Raw genomic sequence first — 25,302 nt, forward strand, 5'->3', positions numbered from 1 at the left:
GAAACAAGTGACTGGGTATATGCAGACACACACAGTGCTTCCAGAGGACCCAAATATTTCTAAAATTTATTCCCATTTATTCTCGGTACCATTCCTTCAAACCTTCTGTAAAACCATCCTTTCTGGAATTCTACCTTTGAATCCTGTACATTTCACACAGAAAACTTTCTCCATGTTTTTCAAACCCTTATACTTTGGCATAAACCTTGAGAGTGGCATCCCTGTCTAGTTTACAATATTTTGGTGCAGGATCTTTCTACCATTCCATATTTTTTTTGTGCACATGTATAACAATTTTATCTGCATTTTGCATGAAAGAAAAAATGGCATCCATGTTTCACAGAAAAATACCCTGTGCTGTAATGTTTTATTTCAGGACATTGCTGCCTTTTCACAAACCGCCAACTTTTCATTATGGGCACCAACTTGGAATTTTAAAAATATACTATGCCTATGAATATTCTCATTCAAATATTTAATTTTACCCTCTCGAAGAGGGATGAACATTAAAGTTACTGCACTACTTCTGGCATTATACGTGTTGCGGCACACTAAAATGTACAAACATCTTATTTCGGGGAAACAATGAAAAAACTCCAACAGACAAAAGCACATGGAGATTAGTATCAGTACTTTATTCATTACCTTGTAGCACATTAATATCAGGTAATCTGAATGGAGGAGGATACAGCCCATTGTAGTGCCGTTTCAGCACACTCATTGTTTTGTTAACCCTTCTGATTATTTGTACAAAACATAGTTCTTTCCATTTAGGGAGGTAAAAATAGTTTCTGGCAAACTGTGGCATTGTGTTAAATTATTTAAAACTCCAGTAACTAATAAAATCTGTGGGGGGGAAGGAAATCAATGGATAACAGCTGCAAAGTTAAGATGTTATAATTTATGGAAGAATTAAAATTTTAAAAGTGCCAAAAAAGCAAAAACAGAAGCTCAAAAGTCTCCCACTGCAGTGACCAATATTAGAAGGCACTATATATGACTGATGTCAAACACAGTTGAAGTTGGAGCTACTGTATTCCCAATTAAAACAAACCAATTCCAGGTGATTTCTCCCCTGCTCAATGCACCAGAGCTCCTCTTTGAAGACTAATGGGCTGTTGAAATAAAATGAGAAAAAACCCAAGGATGAAAATGATGACAAATGGGTATAACGTACAATACATTGTTCCGTCAAGTCTGATGCAAGGCAGTCATAACCCAAGCCAACAATCTGGGTCCATTTCTATCTTTACTTACAAACTACAAAGGAGTGCAGAAAAGGTCTTATTCCAATCACAAAATAAAGTTTAGAGGTACATGCTCAAAGGAGATGAAACCCATAAATGTTTGTTTACTGGCACCAAAGCTAATATGCAGCGTTATTATATGTAATCAACAACAGATTCTATAGCTCAATTAATTATACCTGCTATCGGGATTACTCCAAATCTCCAAGTGGAATAATTTCTTCATTGATGAAAAATTCAATGGTCTCCTCTTCCCAATCCTCAACATTGCTGTCAAGTTCATCTGTGTCTACACCTAAGAAACACACAGTTCCATCTACTATTAACAAGACATTTAAAACTGAAAATTTGCAGACAATGCTAATTGGCCAGACCTTCATCCAAAATGGCAAGTGATCCTCTCAAAATTTGATTATTGATCACTCATTTCAAACAATCTACGACAGATAACTGTAATTAACATTTCACGATCTCTTTTCCTTAAACTGATCACATCAGTAATTTTGATACCATCCATGTTTTTTCTGCTCTATATGTGGCATTACATACCAACTACAATTATGATTAAGTTACAATATGCTGAATATGGCTTTTCACCTTTCACAGAAATGCGTGTTTTAATTAATGACAAATTTAATCATTCAGACACAAACCATATCATTAGGAAATCAGATCTCATAATAAATATGGATATATACTCAGTATTTATAGCTTTGCTGTAAATATAGATGAGTGCATCACAGACAAAGCAAACCAGACTCAGGCATTGTGATAACAAGCCCATTGCTAGGTGCCTCTGCTGGATTTGGGAATGTATATTAGGATATTCCCCCCATTAAAAAAATCTGTAATCTGTACAGCATTATGTTTGAAAGCACAAAGTTGAGTTGAAGCTGAAAAATATGTCAGAAAAAAGGCACTCAAACCACAGGAAATTAGCTTTCTAAAAACACTGGCCACCGTTGAACTTGTTAACTTTAAAGTAGCATAATAAAAAAGGCATGCTGGTTAGGAGGATGTGGCTAACAAAAGCTTACCTCCTCTCAGTTCCAGGCGAAGAGTTCTCTGTTCCTGATACACCTGTATCGCGTTCTCACGATACTTGTGATAGTCTTCCATCATGGTACGTCTTTTGTCAACCAATTCCTGCCAAAGTATTGAGTCATAACTGAAAAGCTATCCTTTTTGAGCCCTTTGAAATCTAATGTAACAGCTGTAGGGTGTTACAAGGCCCATTACCTTGGATGCCTTGGACTGACTCAAACGATCCTTCTGCTCAAAGATCTTGGAATACTTCTTTAGATCCTTCTTGATGAGCTGTCAAGTGAATACAAAAAAAAGAGCCATGACAGACACAGATTTCCATGAAGTCTTAAGGCTTGTAAAATTAGCCATGTTTTAATGATCAAGTGGTAGAATATAGTTTTTCACCTTGATTTCCTCCTGGCTTAGCAAAATGGCAGGGCGTGGCCTCCACAGCAGCTGGCAGAACCTATCCTTGTTGTTCTTTTGGAGGAGGCGCCCTTGGAATGTCCAAAGCCAGAATGCATTGTCCACCTGAATAGGAACACAATCAAACCCTTTTCACAAATGCTTCCTGCTGACATATGATGTGCTCAGGTCTATGCTAATCTGTCTTTCTTGTTGCTGTAGGGAGTTAAGTTACCTACCTTGTGGCTCCACCAGGAGACTGAGGTCACCACATATCGGCCTGTCGGGTCCCACTCCACATCTGACGCCATGTAATGCTCTGCAAAGTTCATCATTGTACAGTCCGATGTGTCGACAAAAGCCAGGGCACCATTCATACTGTGCAATAGAAAGGCAAGAATGAACACATGCCATGCAGGGTTAAATGCCTGTTTGGGAGAAATTTAATGACAATATGAGACTGTCTGTTAAGACACCACACACGTGTTGACCACACATATACAAACACAGACCTTCTCAATCCGGCCAGCACCAGGAACTGCCCTTGCGGACTCCAGAAAATGCTGTTTGCTTGCTGTTTATCAAACATTTCTGTAAGAGAATAATACAGGAATTACTCTCAATATGGTCCAATATTTAATACAGTAACATGGGTTTTTACTACAATTGCTTATAATACTTTCAGGCTTACTGCTGCATTTTAATGCTGGATTACAAATAAAGCCTCATAAGTAGGCCCACCAGTTTGTCTCCCCTTGATTTCTTGCACTGTACTTCAGTCCTCTGCCAGCCATAGGTCACAAGCTACTTCTCAAGCAATTATCCCGTTTGCACCACCTCAGTGACATAAGTTGATAAATTGGCACTAAATAAGCACAAATGATTATTGACAGCAATGTTTACAAACAACTTGTGCTAATTCAGTGCATTATTCACTACAGTGGACACGCTGCATTGTTTTTTAAATGCACAGGGCCATGATAGGTTTCGTTAGAAGCAGTGGGAAATGCCCACATGAGAATTAGAGCAGTATATTTTTACTTACATTTTACTTGCACAAAAAAGTTAAACAAAAAAATTAATTAATGATTCAACTAATTAACTAATCATGGTCTTCAATCAGGAATTTAAATAAAATCAGGTGTCTTAGTGCTGAGCTAAAACAAAAGCCCCTGCTTTATATGGATGTATTTTTCTTTTTACTGCAGTGATACTCAATCCTGGTCCTCGAGAGCCACAGAGTCTGTTGGGTTTTGTTTTTTTCCTTAACATCAGCGACCAATTCAGCCACAAGAATCTAGGTGGCCCGAGATAACTGCAATCAACCGTTTCAACTGATCAACATGTGCTACTCAAGTCCTGAGTAACAACGAAAGCCAGCAGACCTGTGACTGGAGTGAGCACTGGGCTGAAAGACATGGTTTTCATAGCATTTACACTTCCATCCGCCCATGTTCACTTTCTGACTCTCCCCATATTAGATCAACTAATTGTTTTTATAAATGTCTTTAGAAACTGAATACAATTAGTCTCTTGACTGTGCCACTGGAATGCCTATGGGGACCCCTGGAGGGTAACCATTGAAATACAAGTTTAAGTTCATCCATGCAGGTCACATGGCGGAGGCAAACTGGCGGCTCTAACTATTTAAGATCAAGCCAGTAAACTTCCAAAATTCAACTAATTTTATATTAAAATTTGAAAACCTTTTAAAATCACTACATACTTATCAGTTCTATTTTGCCGTTGTTGTTCACGTGGTAGAAAGAGGCATTGATTCGTGGAGATTCTCCATGCAGCACAGCAAACTTGCTTCCATTTGGCTCCCAGGCAAAGGCGATGATGCTCTCTGCCATGGATCAATGTTCATTAAACATTTCAGCACTTAACCAGCTAGAGAGTAGAGCTAAACATAACAAACATAAGGCCAGTCCTACACATCACTTACCTTTCATCTCCACCACATCCACAGGCACCTGCTTCTCCCTCATCCTGAAGATCTCAAAGTTGGTAACAACGCCCTAGAATGCAGACAGCAAACCTGAACTAAGGGCACATCAAAACAGTATACAAACCAGGGGTGCCCAATCTTATCCATAAAGGGTCAGTGTGGGTGCAGGTTTTTGTTTTACCCAGCACAACGATATCCAATTCAGATAATTAACTAATCATGTTCCTCAATCAAGACCTTAATCAGAAAAATCATTCTTAGTGCTGGGCTAAAACAAAATCCTGCATCCACATTGCTGCTTTTTGGATAAGATCAGACACCCTTGGTATAAACAGTCTATGATATATGCCAGTCTCTTGAATTTCAACATAAAGTTGTTTCTATACTGCAGGCCTAGTATCCAGAAATGTGTATAGGTAAGCCAACTTAATCTTACAACTAAACATGTCCCTCAAAACCACAGTCAAAAAAAACAAACTGTACTAAAAAAGATAATGCTGAGGAAAGCCCTGTACCAGTGTGCCCTTGGCAGTCCTGTCCACCTTCACGCACAGGTAATCCCCCTGCTTCTGCCAGTGCAGCTTGCAGTCCACCACATTGAAGAGATTGCGGACTCTGATCTCTTGCCTGGATGGAAGCTGCATGAGAGTCACCCTTGCTGGTATATCTTTATCCTCCGGGACCCAAAATGCAATGATGTTGTCACCTGGAGACCAGGAGAAATCCCTGCAGACGAAATTTTACTGTGCTTTAAATATGCTTACATTGCTGAAGGACTTTATGAACTATTAATTAGACACACTGGATATGGAAATTCAGGGGCTGATATCAATACCCAATATTTGCCTATATTCACAGGTCAGTGCATCCCTGTTACATTATAGCACAAATCCAAACAGCAACCAAGATTCCACATTCATGAGAGAAGCACTTATTATTGTATTAGTTAATTATTAAGTAGAGAGCAAAGTCTAGATAGCTACTGAGTCTCTGTACAGCTTTGCTTTTCAGTTTGTCTTGTAAAAATGATGCATTAACAATTAATTATAAATATGAGGTACAGATAACAACGATTAGGCCACTTGATTAGGAAATCTTCACTTAATTTACAGTATCAGCACCACATCAAATGCTTTGCTTCTGTGGTGCGTGTATGTTGCTCTACCATATTGGCCACAATCTTAGTATCAGGCCCACACTGATAAATTAGTTTTAAACCATTTTTGGCCAACACTGATATGACCCCAGTAAAATCATACATCCCTACTATTAATGTAAAACTAAAGACTGGACTCACTTTATCCCAGTGATTTTCAAACTCTTCTTGTCCAAGAGTCCCATAGACTGCAAGAAAAAAATGTAACATTTCACATAATTCAAACAAATTACAAGGAATGTTGCTTCAATTAAATTACTTAGTTTTCTTTGAACAAATTAATTTTACATGGGTCTTACTGGTGTTTCATAGATACTGAGTGTGTCCTGAGTCATTCTAGCAAAGAACTTTCCATCACTACTCCATCTGAAATGGGAAAAGCAAAACATTAATATCAGTATAAGCAAGAATTTGAGCGAAAACATGGATGCAAGGTTATTTTTCATTGAAATAAGTGCTTTTTATCAATCATGGGCATGTCATTGGCAATACATTTTTAATCAGAATAGTCAGATGAAGTATTGGACTAAAACTACATTCTCAAACTAATTTCAATGATAAATCAAACATCAGTGAATCACAATTTCACTGCCCATTCAACCCTATTCAATGAAATGAAATAAAATCTAAAATTTTGCTAATAAATTACATGAAACTGTATTAATTCAATTCTAGCCGAGGCAAATACGCAAGATAGGCCACAATCTCTCACTCTAAGATTAATGTCTCCCCTTCTAAGCTCTCCCACCAGCCAATAGCAGGGAAACAGCTTTTAGCACAATTAGCCAAACTCACTTGAAGATTGGCCAGTGAGCAGAGCTCTCACAGTGGAACCCTCTCTTCTTCTGTCCAGTCAGAACATCCCAGATTATAATGGCCTGAGGATCATCCTTTGTGTCCAGCAGAGGGCTGAATGTGACCATGTATCTATGAATTGAAAGCCCAAGTGGTAAAAAAAAAAAAAAAGAAAGCAGAATGGACTTCAATTAAATACCAGAAAGTGATGCCGACACAGACTTGTTTAATTTGGCACCAGGAAGATGCTTTCTGGATACCTTTCACAAGGTGAGAAGTCAATGAGCTTGACCTCCTGGTGATTGAACCGCTGGATCTGTTTGAACTTCTCTCCACCCCAGAGCGCGATGCCCCTCTGATGGAACGTGGCCAGATACGTACCTTTTGGAGACCAGCGCACATATGTCTCAGTCCACCGCTACAGATGACAGACACCAAGTGCAAAGGTTCAGAGGAATTACATTACTGAACAGGCTGCCCACAACATAGTATAGGCACAATAATCAAAACATCAGATGCCCATTTCAACAAGCAGGAGTAGGGCCAACAAGGTTTTATTTTTAATCCATCCTTTTCTTACATGTACACAATCTGCAAATCTCTAATCTAAAGATTACTCACAGCTCTTTCCTCAATTATAATTGCCTCCTTGACATCATTGGCATATATTCCTGTTCTTTCTCCAGATTCATAAATCAAACTGTACTGATCACGACAGTCCGGGTCCTCCATCCAGTGCCGCAGGTTTCCCTGTTGGCAAAAGGGTGAACACTCACGAGAAGGGAACAGACACCAATACCGGACCTGTTTTATAAGCACGAAGCTACATAGGTCAAATATCTCATCTGAAGCATCACATAAGGTTTAAATATTTCTTACATATTTTATAAATGACAAAAAGCTCTTGAAATATTTAGAACACAGCCTATAAATGCAACAAATGCACAACCTAACCAACACTGCCATCTAGCATCATCACTAGATTAATACATCTTTTAATCTAGTATTTGGTTTCTGAAATGGATGGTTTAGCACTGAATAACTGTTAAACAAATTACAAGGAGTCTTTGGTTACTGCCTTGAGGAAACACTCACAAAGTCTTTGAATGGCTGTTTCTCTGGCGTTTCCCACTCATCACTGACAGTCATGTACCTTTAAAAATAAATAACTAAATTACATTCATACATTTAGTAAATAATCCTCTGTTTGGACCTAAAAGACCATTTTATATCCAAAAAGTATCATTTTAAAAACTGGTATGAAAAATAATGACAACAACTCTCTATATTTGTGGTTTAACTAAATATGAATCAAGAAAATAAAAGCTATGCTAAGTACGGGGATCCCAAGCCCCTCTTCATAAGTGTCCAGGTGGGAAATATATCCAGGTAAATATTGTCCTGATTTGCTGTTCTGCAGGGAATATAAACAAATAGTGTAGCAAGTCTTTCCTCAGAGACACTGGCGATAAGTTGCTGCTTTTCAGACAGCAGGTGGATAATAATACACAGACTGTGATGGCCAGCATCATTCTCAGCTGCACTGTCTAATGCTTCTGTTCCTGCCATGTAGTGAGACTAAAATACATATATGCCTAGCGACTAGCAATCACTGATTGGTGCTAATATCAGACACAGAGTCTGAAATGTCTACTGTTGATTTAATAGAAAAACATGTTTAAAATAACACAAAAAGCTGCATAAAGGGACCTACATTTTTACAAACAAATACATAGGCCCTATTTGCAATGCCACACAATTTTTATATATATATATATTTTTTTAATTAATGCTTGGAAGCAGTACTGAACCAAATTCAGAACAAACTGAAATAATGTATGTAATAATGTAATGGTGTAAGTAATGTTAAAGGTTCTCTTTACCATATGTTCAAATAATAACATATAGCTCTATGGGGAATATATGGACTATATATGTCGTACAAGGAGGGAGAGACTACTTTGATTGTGGAAAGAGAGAGTGTTCACAAACATATAAAGATAACTTACTTGTCAAAGTCAGTGAAGACATTTACTCGAAAGGTGTGTTGCTTGTCCAGCTTATAACCATCAGCATTTTTTGCAGCTTCGATGGCATGATTGGGTGAGGCATACTCGAGAAAGATATACCTAAAATTTAAACCCAAAAAAGAAAAATCAACTTCTGAGTGTACAATTTACATGTTCAAATACGGTATAAAATCACAGTAATAATACAATACTACACAACAATACTAACCCCTTTGTCATTCCTTCAGCTTCAGGGTAGAACTCGTTGGTAATTTTACCAAATTTTGAAAAAATCTTATGGATAACATTTTTCAGTTTCTCCAGACGTTCTGGTCCGACCTGAGGGACATTGTCCACCACCACCACAGAGTCAATACCATCAGTTTCCTGTGGCCTCTCCCTGAGGACATCGTCCAGAAGCGCTAAAGACAGAAGAAACACAAGTTGAAACAACGATAGTCTAACGCACGCCTTGATAACACAGCAGGCCCATTTGATTTGTGATGGATTTTCGCTAGCTGTAACCGTAAGGGAGCCACATTTTCAATTAAGTAAGAAACAATTTAATCCATTAATAGCTGACAATTTATGAATGCATCCAGTTACTGTAGCCCAACATAACTGCCAGTCACCTTAGCGTCCCAGATATGAGGGAATTATTGACTATCAACTGCTAGCTAGCTTTGACGCCTGGAAACTGAATGGATGTGCTACGCTAATTTATATTCGTAAGCTAGCTACAACATGGCAAATTGTGCTGCTTACAACTATCAGCTTTTTATATGTAGGCCCCCTGTACCAAAAGATGTGCCGATTTTTTCATAGTTTAACAATTCGTTGTGTGCTTCGCTAGGGTGCCTAGCTATCTACAGTAGATAGCTGATACGAACCACTTTAGCTGCGACAGCTACCGTTGTTCATGCGTTTGTGAACCTGCTGCATTCGTCTGAGCTAGCCCAGCCTATAGCATAGGCACAGTATGAATGTGTAGACATTTTATCTTCCAATGCAGAAAAGCTGATTTTGTTTTGCCATCAATGTAGTCTAAAGGAGAAATGTGTAACAAAAACTAGTACATTCTCGCAACAACCTCTTTTTGTTGCACATTGTATTTCAGCTATCTTGTTGCCAGTTATAGTGCGACAGGCCGCCTGCCGGGTGCTTTCTTTAGTTTGGCAAAGCAAGACTAAATAGTTTAGTTCGCTTACCCTCGTCATCGATGTCATCTTCAAAATCCTCCGGATCACTGAAAACAGGCTCTTCGTCCTCCTCGAATTCGGCTTCAGCCGTTATATCCTCCGTATTCAGCATTTAATGTATGATTCTACTGCTTTTCGATAGTGAAACAGAATACGACCAACGCTTCTTACATTACCAGCCGTAGGTTTTTGCACGGTAACCCATGTGGTACTATTCACCCACCCGGCGCCAACCATTCAATGACGATGAAAAAAGGACGATACCTTTTTTAACGGGTGGGTTCAAGTACACGTTGCAAACGATTTGTGAACTAGTATGTTGAAAGAAAGAGATCCTAGCAAAGAAACAATTGTAAGTGTAAACAACTAACAAAACAAGGAAGTGCACGCGTCGCAATATATAAATATGAAATGTCATTAAGTTTGTATTTGACAGTAGATGTCCCTGTTAGGGCGATGGTCTGGTCCAAAATGGACGTGTATGTTCGTGGACGGTTTACCGTGTTCCAGCCATAGACTGTATAAAAATAGGTTGCAGCAGAAAGTAAGGCAATATATTTTGAGATGAGGTAATGAAGTCATATTACATGTTACCAGTAGATGTGGTTACGTCTGTCATTATGTTATGTCACTGTGCTGAGAATATTTTACGGTCAACTGTCCACCAAATAGGAATATGTATAGGAACTTATACAGTGAAGTTTTCAAAGGTAGCTAACTAGCGATGGCGTTTTTAATTGGGGCGTCGACACATTTTTAGCTGTAGAATTTACAATTTTAGCTAAAGAAGGTTATCCGGTTTACTTGAACCGGAATATTGCTGCTAAGTGGCTTCATAGCTAGCTGTGAATTCGCTAGCAATAGCAGCTGTGCACAATGTATCAGAAACGTACCTGCTGTATTGCTTGGCCTGGTTTTGATCTCTAGTCTCTAGAGTCTAGACAGTCTGTACTTTTTAAGCAGAAAACTGAATACATACATACAGCTATTGAAAACCGAGGACGCAAGCCATGTTTACATCTTGCTAGCTACAGTTTCTTATTCGTTTCGTGTTGTTGGTTTGTGCGTGCTATTTCAATAACTTCATGTAACCTTTCCCCAGATAAGTGAAATGGACAGTAAATGTGTGGAATTACTGCCCCTTGTATGTTCAGTTCTAGCTGACCCGAAACAAGCACTGTCAGATGACACGTGCTTAGAAAAATTTCTGGACTGGTTTAGCGCTTTAACAGGTAAGAATGAGATGTTTTATTTTCAGTTGTTCTGCAAGTAATTTAACTGAGAGATGAGGGGTGTTATCTGTTGCTGAGGTTGCTTTGATGAAAAGACATTCAGGAATGATCTAACTTTTTTTTTTTTTTTGGTAAAACTATTGCTGCTGTTTTCAACAAGGGAATGCATGTTACATATTGATTTGTTATGTTTCAGCACCTGATTCTCCATTACTGGAGATACAGCCCTGCCTGGTCACATTCATATCCAGTGTGTGTAAGTCAAAGACTGCCGAGCCCAGCATTCTCTCCTTTGCTCTCAAGCTGACTGGGCTGCTTGCTGCCAATGAAGAGGGTTTTTACATCTTAAAGGCAAGTCGACTAAAGAGATACAATGTTTGAGATCTGGCTCATCCTGTATAATGAATCGAATCAAAACTCTTTAAATTGACACTTCTCAATTTAAATTTCAGCAACAGAGCATTTTGGAAAGTGCCTTTGAATATCAGGGGTGGAGCGATTCTTGTCTCTGGGAAGATGCAACAGTGCGCAGTGGATGGGCCCATGGGTTGCACAGCATGGTACAGCACCAGGAGGCTATGTGCTTCCTGTTTAGGAATGGTGGGTATTAAGAGTTTAGTATAACAATACTACATTGAAGTTATGCTTACAGGGTATACAGAGATACAGTGTACAGCAGTTTAGTCAACTTTCTTATGCAATCACATTTTTTTTTAGTTCTGCAAGCTGGCATTTTTTCGCTCTGCTGTACATCATCTGAGCGATGCAGTTATTGTATTGCAGAAGTTCATGGTCTGATATTACCCATAGGCCACACTATGGTCTGATGTATTGCACACTGTGGCGCTGCTTGGCTAGATGACATTCGTTGAGTCAAGATTTGAAACCAGACCATATGTGTATGTCTTTACTCTAAAGATTTTAGCAATTCATGAAAAGAAGTCAAATTACTTGGCTTATCTTTTGTTCTCAGGGTATAAACGTATTATAAGTATATAAGTGCAAAAGTTCATGGCATTATTTTTGTGTGGCCACACCATAACCCCAAACAGAGAGGAGAATCCCAGAGGAAATTGCATTATAAGACCACTCTTTTGCAATGATGTGTACAAGACTTATGACTGCAATTAGGTGTTAACACTAAATGATGTGCAAGCAAGTTGACAACAGGCCATTTGACACGAGATGCTCCTCAATGTCTGTGCCAAAGCCAAGAACGGATGCAGTAGAACCTTGGCAAATTGCCTGCCTTGGGACAAGAGGGTTGCACTGTAACCGTGCAATACTGTGTCCTGGAAGGTCCATAAAAATTTCTCTGTGGTGGTTCCACCATTTATATCTCACATTTGTGTTTCCACAGGGCTGATTAAAGTGGTGCTGCAATTGCAAGTGGACAAAAGTCTATTTGTTGCCTCCGCAGCAAACCAGCTTTTAGCTCACATTTTAAACTTCAGTGAGCTAAGGTCCACTTGCACATCTTTGGGCAATGGCAGCAGGACTGACCTGAGGGAGGTGTACGAGGACAGGCTCGCCGCAGAATGCCCTGAGTGGGCCGATGGGATCGTGGAGATCATGAAGCACGTGGAGGACTCGCTGATGTCGACTGTCCCTTTCCGTACCCGTCAGTCACTGAAGCTTGTGGCACTGAGTCTCGCCCACTGCCAGCCACGTGTCAGGGAAATGCTGTGGCAGAGAACTGAGCGGGCTGTTGAGGTGCTTTTGGGAAATGGTCAAAGCTCTTTGACCCAGCTGTTCATGGAGGTTCTACAAGCTGCGGCCAGGTGTGTCTAAGATTTCTAACCACCAAAAACCATCTTTTAATAAGTGTTTTTACTCCGTGGTTGAAATGTGGTGTCGTTCATGGAGGTTGTTGTTATCAGTATCTCTTGTGATCTCCGTTATGTTGGTTCACAGTGAATTAATATTTTGAAATCTTTTTTCAGGACCCCTTTATTCATCCAGACCAATTCCAGTATTGTAACACTGATTGAATCTGTGCTGTGCACTTCAAAACCAACACAGTCGATTCCATTCGCTGCAGGGATTGTCCATCTGGAAAATTGGTGAGTGTAGAGTAAGTTCCCACTTATGGCAGCGCTGTTAGTATATTTAGTTTATCTCAGCATGTGACTGTTTGTCTTGTACCTGTATTGGACTGTGCTTATTGTTATGCAGCCCGCAGAGCTTAAAGAAGAAGGGCATTGGGGTCATTCTTCAGCCCCTGGAACTAGTAACAGCATCAGCTGGTTTACAGCAACTGCACTCAGGTAACTTCTTTGACAGACTGAACAAACTATTTGGTATCATGTTTTATGAGTTTGAGCCTGTTTCTTTATGTATGACAGATCATCATGGCATTGAATCTCCCAAAATAGGCTTGCTCCCAGAAGGTGGCTGCCAGCATACTTCTCTAGAAGAGCAGTTATCCCAGAAGAGTTCTTGTGTGTCACTTCTTTGTCTGTCATTGTCCAGCATAACACAGCTGGCAGGCACGGTATGAGCATGTGTAATATTAAGATTGTATTGATTTTTAAAACTCTTTAGAAGTAGTCCAGTAGTCCATAGTCCAAATATATGCATGTTAAGAGCAACCACTCCCTCTTTAATGAATGCATGGTAATGTGTCTTCCTGAAATATCTCTTTTGTTAATAAGTAAATTGCCTGACTGTATTGATACTGTGAATGGACTAGTAAATTCTGTCGGTGTTAAGTGTGAAGAATGTGAGTCACTGAGAATCCCACATTATCTTTCCTCAGGGCTCCCTCAATCTGGAAATCCCAATGCAATCCTTGACCCTGTCAGTACTCAATGTGCTGAAATTCTGTGTGGGAATGTCAGTTTCCTCCTCCCCTATTATCAGTGTCTTCAGAAACCTGATTGGTTGTTCAAAAGTTCAAAAGTGTGCACTGGATACCCTAGGAAGTCTTTGCCAATCTCCAGGTAATTCCCTGAAATATTTCCAAAACAAATTCCAAAGTGTAAGAAATTAAGTAAATAAAATGAAGCAAACTAACTGTTTGTTGCTCTTTCTCTGTCAGAGAACACAGTGTTCAGGAGTGAGGTATTTTCTGTTCTTCTACAATACCTGGACAGTCCTGATACCAACTCAACTGTACGTTTTGGTCTACTTCTTTTTTTATTTTTTATTTGATGAGGTTTTTTAAAATGTCAGAATCACTCAGATCCTCTCTTTATCTCAGGTTCTACAGAAAGCCTACCAAGTGACCTTGAAGTGGTTGTGTGTATCTTCTGAACCTCCTCCACAAGGTTTGTTTCTGAATTACTTAAGGTACAATAGTTGGCCAGAGTGGTTAATAATTTAATTCTAAAAAATACTCCTGTGTGAGCCTGCTTTGGCTTTGATCCTCCCTGTCCCCAGTGCTTTTCTCCGGGCTGAAGAAGAGGCTCTGTGACATGCGATGGGAAGTGAGAGATTCTTCTCTCGAGTTCCTCGCTCAGCTCACCTCTCACTTTCACAGTAAGATTCGTTCTCCTGGTTTTGAATTTCTTTGTGATTTGCTTTTGAAGGACACATTCATTCATTTCCTATTCAATTCCTGTGCTTTGTTTTACATAGAGAACCTCGGCTACTGTGAGACCCTTTTAAGCAGTGGAGTCCCTGGTCTCTCATTAGCCTTGCTGACAGACCCAGAGAGCTATGTGCGGGCGAGCGCCATCTTAGCACTTGGACACTCTGTCCTCATTACCAGCCAAGCGGGTGTCCCAACATCTGACCATGTGCTACTGGTGAGTCTCATTTCAAGGGCGCCATTTCTTTTATAATGTGATTTCCTACTCTTTTTAATTCTGTACTGTAATGTTTCTATGCTCTCTCCAGGGAGACCTTGCCAGGCAATTTGTGGACATTTTAGTTCAGGACACTGAGGTGTTTGCCAGGAGAGCTGTGATTAAGGTCTTCACCTTGTGGCTCACCTCTCCATATCCTACAGAAGACTTGGAAGAGCCTCTGAGAACTGTGCTGACACAGGGTAGCGAAGACTTGGACTGGGAAGTGAAAGTCCATACTCTGGAGCTGGCTCAGATCCTGATCAGTCAAACCCTGGCAGAGTCCAGTCACTCCACCTGTCCGTACGCAGTTAGCCACGCCCCGCACGCCAATGTGGAAAACCTCACAGAATCGCTACGCAAGCTGCAGCACCTCAGGATCTTTACTGTTCTCTTCAAGGGGCTGTTTGATTGTGACAGGCCAGTGGCTCAGAGTGCATGCTCTATCCTCCTCTCTCTGAAATCGGCGCTCACCGGAAACTCTTCCGTGACTGAAAGTAAAGTGGCGTGTGATCTGCACGGACAGAATTGGGTGGAGGACGCTTTGAAGAAGCACCTTGAAAGACTCCATGTTGGCGCAGAGTCGCAGAAATCGATGGGCTTTGTGGAGGTACTGTCAGTTTTAGATCTGGAGGATATGCAGCAGACCTTAGGACAGAGCAGCGATCACCTGGAAAACAGCCCCCACTCCCTAATGGAGGACATTCTAGCTGCAACTCGCATATCAGAGGACAATGCTTTGGACTGCTATTAAACTGAAATTTCTGTATTTTATCTTTGTACTTTTTATACTAGGCTAAAATAAATGCATTTGAAAAAGCTATGTGTTCTTACGATTTTAGTCTACTGGTTAAGGGTAACACCTGTTTTCATGACTTGTCTAACTTGTCACAATTAAGTTGATCATTAATCTAGCTGTAATGTCACAATACTCAAAGACATAAAATATCAAATGGCTCAAACAAGGGAACAATAATGCATACCCATATTTCGCCACAAAATGCATATCTATATTAAACCACATGAACACCCATGAGCTTTCTGTCAAAAGAGAGAGCTCAGGCTTACAAGCTAAGTATGTAGTATATAAAATGTGAATGGCAAGTGGGTTCAGACCATACAGCACGTGATAAGATGGATAATGCACAGGAATAGAGGTCACTTTTATTTTTGGTCAGATTTGTTTGTTTTTAACAGCTTTTAGGTGACAAAATAGGTGGGGCTAACATTTATTTAATCGCAACTTTTAATAAGTCATTGTTTTGTTGTGCAGAGAACATTATCATTGTAGCCATTTATTGCATGGTAGAAGCTATCCAAGGTTTATTCAGCCTCTCAACCAACAAAATATATCTTGCACAATAAATAATAAGGTAAACCAATCCAGTAGATTATCATATGTCAGTCTGAACATAGCACGTTGTACTTTTTGTGATTATCAGGATACAGTGGGTCCATTCTTTTCCATTATGAAGAAATGATTGTTCATTAATATGCTCCACACAAAATGCTAATTTGATTAGGAACGTAAGTGACAGGATATAAATTGAAACATGCAAATAGATGACACTGGTATGAGATGGAAATAATGTTTTCCAAATGCAGTTCTGTATGTCAAAAAATATAAGAATGTGATGAGACCCTCAATCTGGCAGTTAGTATTGCCTGAACTGAGCACTTTATTTTCCCAAAGGGATACAAAGTACGCGAATTCAATTCTCAGGGAAAGAAAAGCTCATTGACACAAGTGACACGCACACTAGTTTTTCAGAAACAACAAGTCTTTTGCTAAGACACATGGGGGCCTTTTTCAGAATACACATAGGATCCTCTTGTGTGTGTTATGAAACCCTGTTTTACCCTTTTTGCTCAAATACAGACATTCATTTTAAAATGATATTTTTCTACAAAACATACCTTTTTATAAGACCTCTAAAGTAGTTATGGTTCATGTTGAACATGCATACATATAATCTGTCACCTTGATTGAGAATGGCTTTTTACAAAGAACTGTTGCTCCTCATTGAATCGGCGGGTTTAGATCAGTGTATTGTTTTCTCCAAACAATGGTGGGACTCTCAGAAAGTCACGAGGAAACAGCAAGGACAATCTGAAATCTGAGTCACATTTATGAAGCGCTTGCCAAGTGTTTGAGTAATCTAAGGGGTTTGTCATTACAATGTGACAAAAACACCCACAATAAACAAACGTCTCACTGGTAGAGTTTTATTTGCAACGTATCAGCAGCTAGACTAATACAGACTTAAGAACTCCAAGGAACAAGACGTGCAGATTGTTCCTCACAAGTCCATGAAAAACAACTGGAATCTTGACTATGTTCCTCAGAATTTTCAAAAATAACTTTTTTTTTTTTTTTTCTTGATGCAAGCACACAGCAAGGAATTTATGTTTGAATGTTTCTCTTGGTGGATACAAATTTCATGTTTGCTGAAGTGCAGCGTTAAGGTTTTGAGATGCGATGTGTTCTTTGACAGCTGAGCAACATGCTGATGATCTAAGACAAGAATCGGGGCACGTTCACCCTTCTGCCCTGAACACTGGGAGAGATGCGCACATGGAACTCAAACTGTTCTGGACCCTGAGCCGACAGAGAGGTGGTGCTCCCCAATGAGATGCCAGAGTCCTGTGTGTGTGTGTGTGTGTCCAATGAGGTGGTTGCTCCCGTGGGCTGACCTCAGGGACTGTGGCACAGCATGCTCCAGCACAGGCATGTCCAGGAGTTCTGTCTTGGTCCTCCAGCTCTCAAAGAGGCCCTGATATCCAGCAACGCTTTCCTGAAGGATCTTTACTCCTGCACATATTCTCACTCTGAGAGGCTCTTCTTATCTGAGGCATACAATCCCAACAGAGTGCTGTTTCAGACTCTCCTGATAAGGACACCATTTGATTGGATTGTCAGCCATCCTGAAGAGCCTCAAGACTTTGAAAGCTTCTACAACTCCACACAATGGCACCAATGTAACTCCAGTAGGAAGAAGATATATCTGCAGCCCATAGGTAAGAACAAAACTGGCATTCAGTCTAGTCATAGAATTTAACCGCTGCATGTTTTAGGACAGTCATTGAAGTCAATTCCAATTAGCTTTTACCTTTAAAAATGTACCTGCTGGAATGACTTGGAAATCAAACTGTAACTGTTACACTGTTATTGAAATCGGAATAACAAATATGTATTAAGCCACACCAAAAAGGAAAATAAAGTTAATCTTTATGAGAAATGGTTGAATTGTGTAGAACATAGGTCATGCAACTTTTGGTTGTTTTTTAAAAATCAGTAATCGAAAATCTAAAATTATTGTTAAATAACTTTAATGTAAAACAGATTATGAATGAAAAATGAGTTTATTTCCCCGAGGATAGCCTTCATATATTCAAGAATTTCAGTTACCTTGTGGACTTCTTTTTCAGATGTGGAGGAACTGAAGCAGGGAGCAGGGATTTCATTTTTGGATGACCTTAAGTCTTACCTTGAGGCCTTTTTTCTGGGCTTCCCTGTGATGTCTCTTCCATCCATATCCACATCTTCCATGAAGTGCCGTTTTCGTCAGAATGAACTCTCCTGCAAAGTCCAGCTCCACACAGGTAAGAGGACAGAAACAGGGCCTGTTATTTTCAATATGCTTTACTAAAAGAACATTAACTAAGCTTGTGCAAAATGTTATAAATCCTTGCTTGTGTACATGCCAGATTCCATCTTAAGACACCTTCAGCAACTAAAGCCCATTGATGCATTCTGCATGCTTGGGCTTACCTTCATTGACCTCTACCCTTGTGACACTTGGAACTATACCTTTGGGAAGTCAGCATGTGAACTAGGTAAGTTACCATATTCCTACTTTGTCTTTCCTCTGCTAGACCCATCAATAAGACAAAGTATGTTTCCTGTACAGTGCTGTAACTAAACATTGGAAGGGTTACCAGTTACCAGGTGTGAGACAATTATCATATTATCTCCCCAGTCACCCACATTGATAAGACCAACGATGATTAACAATGATTCACAGCAAAGCTCCATTCATGCCATGTTTTTTGTAGTTATTAGAACCAATACTGTAAAAAACATTTTGGTTCTCCCAACTAAAACTTTTTTGAAACTGATTCCAATAGCACTTTTAATTTTGTTCAACTCTTAAAGTTCAAGGTTGCATGGATTATAGGTTCTAAGCTGCGATGACAAACCTTTTATGTTGGCACAGCATCCGCTGTATTTACTCATATTGTGCTGTTTAGCTAACAAAATTTTGGGTTTTTTTTTAAACTACATTTTATTATGCAATTCAAGTATAAAAGCAAAATTTCCAATTTCATGTAACTATGAATTTTACACTTGGCCAATGTAAAAAAATAAAAATAAATAGGTGCCTGTGGGGTGAACAAAAGAAGGCATGGCAAAACTTCCTTCATCCATCCATCTTTGTTTTTTTGCTTTTTTCTGACGTACCATTCATGTTTACTTTCCCTCCTTTCCATGTGTTCGGAAAGCTCATTTTTATCAGGAGCATATTGAACTACTGATTGTATGATTAGTCAGGTGATTGTACTATTCCAGTGCCGATGGGACCCTCACAACGATATAAATTTGAATCCCTCTGCTTTAGAAAAACTGGTAACCCTAATGATGGGGTATATTTCAACAAATACTATGAGCCGGGGTGGTAAACAACTACCGAAGCTGAAAAATACTTTAGTTTTTTTCAGTCAGCTGCTGTATCTGTTATTGCTGTGTATGGGGTCTGCAGGAGTGGGAGTGTGCAGCTTCTCCAGGCTCTTAGGAGGGCTCAGCACAGTAGAGGAATCTGGGATGGCTGAGCGGGCAGCGTTGGTGATGGAGGGGGCTGGTGGCAGACATGACAGGCGAGCTCGGCCTGCGCAGCCCCACGCTCTCACTGCGACTGAACTGCTGCAGTGCTGCAAGGTAAAACACCCGTCTCCGGCACCACCAGGCACAAGGCTCCGCAGTCAGGAAGAAAACATGCCACAGTAGCGCTCCCGATCAATCCCGTTCCTCTTCACAAAGCAGGCCCTTTATTGTAATTGCTTTATTGAGTGAAGAAACCCCTGAGCTTTACATATAACAGGTTAATATGCCTGCACTTCCTCTAGTGATTATGTTGTGCCCTAAATCTACAGCCAAGGAAGTCCGTACTTCAGATCAATTTTTTCCAACTGAGTGCATATTTTCAGTATCATATGCAGTGCATTTGGAGGTTCTCGTGTTTGGCCATAGGACTTGATATGAATAGAATTCAAAAATTATCAGAAGACCTGCTTTTTTATTTTTTATTAACATTATTGTCTGTTAAAGCTAAATGATCGCACTCAAACTGTGGAACTGCTGTTTGTAAGCAGCAAGCACATTCACATGGCAAATGGAGGAAGCGGCTATGGGGTGTGTGAACCTAAACAGATTGTGTGCTGGTCCTTGCAGGTTGTCAGTCATGAGGTGTGTCGCTTAGCGGGGCTGCAGAACTGTCGCTGGCTGCGCTGCATCATGCAAGGAGTGGCCAGCCCCGAGGAGTCACTGCTCCGGCCCATGCACCTCTGCCCCATCTGCCTAAGGAAGCTGCACTACGCGCTGGGCTTCAGCCTGCTCCAGAGATACAGAGTACCGCACACAAGCACACAAACACACATAAACACCGCTCTGTGTGATCCAATGACTCTATCACACAAAATGCAGCTCCCTGCAGGCAAATGAGACATCTTCAATTTTAAATGATTAGTTGAAGAGTGCATCTGTTATTAATCAAGATTTAATTCCATTGGCAGCAACTGGCATCTGTTCCTGAATTGAATGGTTGCTGCAGCTTTGTCAAAAATAGAAAACAAAGGAGAGCTTCCACCATTTTTTCAAAAAGGCCTGTTTCAGTTGCACCATGAGAGGGCGCTCTGGTATAATGTTTGTACTTCCTCTTTTCCCACCCTTCTCAACTGAATGATACAAGGACCTAGAACAGGATGGAAGGAAAATTCCTTTTTTTTTTTTTTTTTGCTAAAGCAATAATTGCAGCCAGATGTCTTTGATTATCATTATTCTTCAGATGATTTTTTAAGGATTTTTTTCTTTTGTTGATTTGTGAAACATGGCTAAAGGCCTTTAACCGGTTTGACTTACACATAGACAGCTTGCTGTACCTCTCTTTCCCCACCCATTTGAATTTCTGTTTCTTCTCTTACAGAGACTCCAGGCATGGTGTCATCATATTGCTTTCACTTGGACCCCTAGAGGAAGGACCAGGCACGTTTCTACAGAGATTGACTACCACCTCAGCTGTGACATAGGAGTAGAGGGCACACCCCAGCCTGTGTCAGCCACCCTGGAGCTTAGCATCCCAGCAGTATCAGTCTCCCAAAACAGGCTCCATGGTGAGGGATCAGGCGCTGGCGCCCCTCTCCCTCCTGCCGCCAGGACCCAAGGAGAGGGGCTGGCAGCTATGTCCGGGGTGGAGCTCTACGCTGACCTCCTGGGGGACTATGAGGCCTGGCTGGACTCCTGCATGAGGGCGCTACAGGTGGAGGTGCCCGAGGATGAGCTCTCTCAGCTGGATCGTCTGGTGGATGCCATGAAAGCGCCCAGAATCCACCCAGCCCGGGCACCCTCCCTCAGGGCCTCTCTGGAGCCGCCCAGAGAGGAGTGGAGCGTGAAGAGAGTCGTTGGACAGAAGTTTGCCCAGCTGCTGAGGAAGCTGAGATTCAGGCAGCTGAGGACAGATCACTCACACGATGACAGCGAAGATTGACAGCATGACGAATAGCCCTGACAGTAAGCCCTCTTAAAAAATATCAGTCAACTGAGGGTGTCAAAGCCCTCAAAGTGCTGAAAAGGAATGAGAAAGGCAGGGAACCATGTGAGGAGGAGTGAAACAGCACCGCAGTGGTTTAATCCAAGAATCATACTCTGTTTCCCCGTGTTCACATTATTGACGGCACCATTATGTGGCCTAGTCCGTCAGCTATGCAGTCAAGCTCAGAATAATTGTTCTCCGCATGCCAGCAATTTCACATTCAAATCCCTCTGGCTCTTTTTACCAGGTCAACAGATGCACTTTTAATGAGATTAACTCCAGCACAGTCTACAAAGACAGTAATATGTTTGTCACCAGTATTACAGAACCATATCTATAAAGGCTGTAAACCTTTGTAACACTGTGCCTACCAAAGTCATTGGAAAGGTTTATTTTTTCTCAGTCATTTCCAATGGCCAGTGAATGAAATGTAATTATGAATGTTTCAGTTGTACAAGATAACTTAATATATTAGTATATTAGTAGTTCCAATACAATATTCCAGTGTTCTACAAGTAATTAAATCTGAAAAAACAGTTCTGATGTTATCAAAGTAAAAATGACCCATGACCAATTGGATGCATTGTCCATAATTAGTGGTATTTGCATATGTATGAGTACACGTATAGATTTCATGCAAATAAACGCAAAGAATTACCAAGGGGTACCAATGAGGTGCCACAACCAAATGCCTGAAAAATCATTTAGTGTCGCACAAAGAACATTAAGGATAAACACCACTATTCTAAGTGCATAACATTATCACTATCTTTATTCAGCAGAAACTCTCAATGTACTAGCACCATTCACATGGGTTCTGGAAGGCATCCCTAAAATCCTACAGAACTTGTCACAATACATTTCTCTCATTTCATCTCAAATTAGGTGAATATACGTTTATTAGCAAAATAAAAAGGATAATTGCCTAGAATTGATGTTTCACCTAATTTATCAAGCACAAAATAGTATGGTACATCGATATACACATCACTGTAGCTAGCTAGCCACACATACAGCCAGAAAACTACAGAATAATAACTATCACGTGAGCACTAGTGAATATCCCATTGTTTCATATTTTAACATTTTAATTAAATTTTTATATGAGCAGCCAAGCAAATACAGGACATGATGAACCAGAATTTAAACTTAAAGCCGTGGTAAATACTGCGAAAAGAGGCATCAATAAAAAATTAATTAATTATATGCAAGTAAAGATCACAACCACTGAAGCATTGCTGTCCTCTGATGCACGTGAATCAATGAACAGTTTTACTTTCCACACAACCATTTTTCACACTTCAGGTCACACAATATTACAGGAAAGCAAACACTGATCAGCCAGTGATATAGGGCAGGCACTAACCTGTGATATGTACACTGAAGCACCTAGCCTGCAGCCCTGGTGGAGTCCCATATGATTATTCTATTGACAAAACTGAAAGAATAGTGATTTTTCCGTTCCATACATTTGAGAGGGTACGTGCTTCTTGTATGTCATTGGGGATAATGCTTTTGCTCATTTAATTTGTTCTCTCCCTTGATGGATCCCCGTCTGATTTCTCAAAGGCTGCAGGTATTGGTACATGCGTGTGGTGCTTGAAGACTGCTGAGAATGGCATCAGCTCTTCAGCAGAGGATCATAGCGTTGCATAGCTCATACTCAGTGTCCAAGTTTGCTGTTCAAACCTCCAAATTCTTCCCACATGGGCCTCTTTTGTGCCTCCTGAAGTTCAGTGGAAAGGAGGACACATGTAAGCTGTGTAAGAACTCAACAAGCCGTACAATGACGGTTTAATCTCTTTTCTGCTAGGACTAAGCAGCCCTATAAAGTCATTTCCCTCACTGGGGCTGACAGACTGACTGACTGAGTTTGCAGCTCCCCTAAAGTAAGAGCAATATGTCCAATACCTATCTAGTTTAGCACTAGATGACAGAAATGTACTATTAGGGATCTACAAGAGTAGTCTCAACTCATCAGCAGCTCCTCCTCCTGCTTTTGTTTATCTGCATTTTTGTTTGTTTTATCGGAAAGGCCAGGATGAATCACACTCAAACGGAAGAGTAGGCAGTCTTTATCAGTGGCCGTCCTAGTCATCAGGCCGGCCTTTCAGTTTGTAGGCCACAGCAGCAACTCATGTCTATAGATTATGAAATATCAGAGTTCAGCTGTAGGTCCAATTAAACACAGCTTGAAGGAAATATTGAGATAAGAGTCACGAGGTCTCATTCAGTTAACTCCTACTTAGCCAGCCAAAAGAGGCCCTGTATGTCCCCAGATTTCACCCTGGGGCTGCTGGAGAACTGGAATACTTGAGAAATATTTATTTTCATGTACTCCATGTGAGTATCATGTTTGTCTGAGAAGCAGTTAAAAAAGTTTTAGAGGTACAGAAGAGAGAAAAGTTCTACTGAGCAACATGACAACAGCTCCTAATATACTCTGACTTCTGCCATGTTGTATTACCAACGCAGGAAGGATTTTGTAGGATTTTGATGTCTGCTGAACCATTTAAGTTGAAAACAATTCTCAAATGACTAACCGGAGCCACTCTGGGACCAAACATACCACTCTTCCATTGCTTACAAGGGAACTCAGGTTTTGAACAGCAGACCAAAAAAAAATGGGGGATTTCGATCAGTGGCCACCTCTGGCTCAGAACACTCCTTCAGCAGAGTTTGACACAGTATTCGCTCAGATCTGGACTTAGAGGCAACATCTCACAACCAGTGAGAAAAGACAACTGGAAAAGATCAAAAGGACACATAGAAGGACTTCTGGGAAGCTCACTTGGTAAAAGCACCGCGTACGGTACATAAGTGGGCACCACGAATCCAGCCAGTGCCGATTGGCCAGCAGCCCTACAGGGGCGGTGCACATTTAGCTTTGCATCACCCAAGGGGATGGATGCAATTGGCGGGGACAGTGGAATCGCTTGAGTGACCCCTGTTGGCCGTCCAGGTGCCCATGGCTTGCTGTGTGCATGAGTATGATTGGCTCTCCCTCGCTCTGCGTGTGTGTGTGGCTTGTGGCTGCAGTGTGAAAAGAAACAGTAGGCTTGCACTACGTGTTTCACAGGAGAACCGCGAGTCACCTTCACTCTCTCAACCCAGCAGCAGGGGTGTACAGTAGCATGCTTGTACATAGGTTGACAAATTTCACATTTCATATACAAGTGGGATTGGAGATGCCAAATTTATAAATAAAAAAGGATGGATAGAGATGCTAACAACACTATCCCTGCTGACTGAATCCCTCCCCAATATCCCTTGGGTGACTCTGAAGTCTAGGAGTTGTCAAGTTGCTAGAAAGATTGGCGAAAAAAACAGTTTGAAGCACATGAGACAGAGCAGGTAGGAAAGATGGAGTAGTTTTAAGTAGTTGAGAGCAGCCAGGAAATTGTACAGCAACACTGTCCCTCTATGCATCCCCTGAAGTGACAAGAGGATGGGCCGTGTACCTAAAGTGGTTGTTCCAACTTTGACCTGATGATTTGCTGTTGGACAGCAGTGAAATCAGTCTCTTTCCCAATGCCAGCGGTTTTTAATGTGTTTTAATATACCGTTCCTGGGAGAATCTCCCATGCAATTTCAGATGCTGTCTTTTAACTTCCATCCTCATCTTTGCTTTGAACGGGACTTACCTTACTACTATGTACAGACCACAAGGGAACTCAAAAAGGACACA

At 40.7% G+C, this 25,302-nt stretch overlaps 3 protein-coding genes across 6 annotated transcripts; 2 read left to right on the forward strand and 1 right to left on the reverse strand.

Moving 5' to 3' along the window:
* Positions 1–614: 614 nt before the first annotated feature.
* On the reverse strand, positions 615–10,024 carry LOC118216401 (eukaryotic translation initiation factor 3 subunit B-like). Its single transcript, XM_035397523.1, has 19 exons — positions 9,798–10,024; positions 8,819–9,011; positions 8,590–8,709; positions 7,676–7,733; positions 7,202–7,330; positions 6,841–6,998; positions 6,581–6,712; positions 6,085–6,151; positions 5,927–5,973; positions 5,145–5,355; positions 4,627–4,699; positions 4,405–4,527; positions 3,191–3,269; positions 2,918–3,056; positions 2,679–2,804; positions 2,487–2,564; positions 2,285–2,393; positions 1,427–1,542; positions 615–1,115 (listed from the first exon to the last, which is right to left on the reverse strand). Exons 1-18 carry the CDS (start codon positions 9,898–9,900, stop codon positions 1,439–1,441), a joined length of 2,049 nt encoding a protein of 682 aa, XP_035253414.1. The 5' UTR covers positions 9,901–10,024; the 3' UTR covers positions 615–1,115; positions 1,427–1,438.
* brat1 (BRCA1-associated ATM activator 1) lies at positions 9,980–15,631 on the forward strand. 3 transcript variants are annotated; one of them, XM_035397498.1, is made up of 14 exons: positions 9,980–10,064; positions 10,891–11,020; positions 11,217–11,371; positions 11,473–11,620; positions 12,381–12,801; positions 12,964–13,083; positions 13,196–13,287; positions 13,366–13,514; positions 13,779–13,962; positions 14,061–14,134; positions 14,223–14,289; positions 14,402–14,500; positions 14,600–14,769; positions 14,861–15,631. In XM_035397498.1, exons 2-14 carry the CDS (start codon positions 10,900–10,902, stop codon positions 15,560–15,562), a joined length of 2,502 nt encoding a protein of 833 aa, XP_035253389.1. In that variant the 5' UTR covers positions 9,980–10,064; positions 10,891–10,899; the 3' UTR covers positions 15,563–15,631. The 3 variants fall into 3 exon arrangements, with proteins under 3 accessions (XP_035253389.1, XP_035253380.1, XP_035253399.1); XM_035397489.1 differs by lacking the exon at positions 9,980–10,064 and adding an exon at positions 10,230–10,357; XM_035397508.1 differs by lacking the exon at positions 9,980–10,064 and adding an exon at positions 10,230–10,357 and having other exon boundaries at positions 13,396–13,514.
* A 1,365-nt stretch (positions 15,632–16,996) lies between these two features.
* LOC118219769 (archaemetzincin-1-like) lies at positions 16,997–22,303 on the forward strand. 2 transcript variants are annotated; one of them, XM_035403160.1, is made up of 6 exons: positions 16,998–17,826; positions 18,238–18,411; positions 18,517–18,645; positions 19,569–19,744; positions 20,258–20,434; positions 21,009–22,303. In XM_035403160.1, the coding sequence occupies exons 1-6, from the start codon at positions 17,523–17,525 to the stop codon at positions 21,567–21,569; spliced, it is 1,521 nt and encodes a 506-aa protein (XP_035259051.1). In that variant the 5' UTR covers positions 16,998–17,522; the 3' UTR covers positions 21,570–22,303. The 2 variants fall into 2 exon arrangements, with proteins under 2 accessions (XP_035259052.1, XP_035259051.1); XM_035403161.1 differs by lacking the exon at positions 18,517–18,645 and having other exon boundaries at positions 16,997–17,826.
* The last annotated feature ends 2,999 nt before the right edge of the window (positions 22,304–25,302 follow it).

Source organism: Anguilla anguilla, chromosome 2 (assembly GCF_013347855.1).
Source record: "Anguilla anguilla isolate fAngAng1 chromosome 2, fAngAng1.pri, whole genome shotgun sequence".
Lineage (NCBI taxonomy): Eukaryota > Metazoa > Chordata > Actinopteri > Anguilliformes > Anguillidae > Anguilla > Anguilla anguilla.

Excerpts from the sequence above, each read along its gene's own strand:
- LOC118216401 (XM_035397523.1), bottom strand. The coding sequence starts at position 9,900 with ATGCTGAATACGGAGGATATAACGGCTGAAGCCGAATTCGAGGAGGAC. Across the intron at positions 6,999-7,201 it reads TTATAATTGAGGAAAGAGCT|CGGTGGACTGAGACATATGT; the intron begins GTGAGTAATCTT and ends TGTCATCTGTAG. Across the intron at positions 2,805-2,917 it reads TCTCCTGGTGGAGCCACAAG|GTGGACAATGCATTCTGGCT; the intron begins GTAGGTAACTTA and ends GTTCCTATTCAG.
- brat1 (XM_035397498.1), top strand. The coding sequence starts at position 10,900 with ATGGACAGTAAATGTGTGGAATTACTGCCCCTTGTATGTTCAGTTCTA. Across the intron at positions 12,802-12,963 it reads GTTCTACAAGCTGCGGCCAG|GACCCCTTTATTCATCCAGA; the intron begins GTGTGTCTAAGA and ends ATCTTTTTTCAG. Across the intron at positions 14,501-14,599 it reads GCTCACCTCTCACTTTCACA|AGAACCTCGGCTACTGTGAG; the intron begins GTAAGATTCGTT and ends TGTTTTACATAG.
- LOC118219769 (XM_035403160.1), top strand. The coding sequence starts at position 17,523 with ATGCTCCAGCACAGGCATGTCCAGGAGTTCTGTCTTGGTCCTCCAGCT. Across the intron at positions 17,827-18,237 it reads GATATATCTGCAGCCCATAG|ATGTGGAGGAACTGAAGCAG; the intron begins GTAAGAACAAAA and ends CTTCTTTTTCAG. Across the intron at positions 19,745-20,257 it reads AACTGCTGCAGTGCTGCAAG|GTTGTCAGTCATGAGGTGTG; the intron begins GTAAAACACCCG and ends TGGTCCTTGCAG.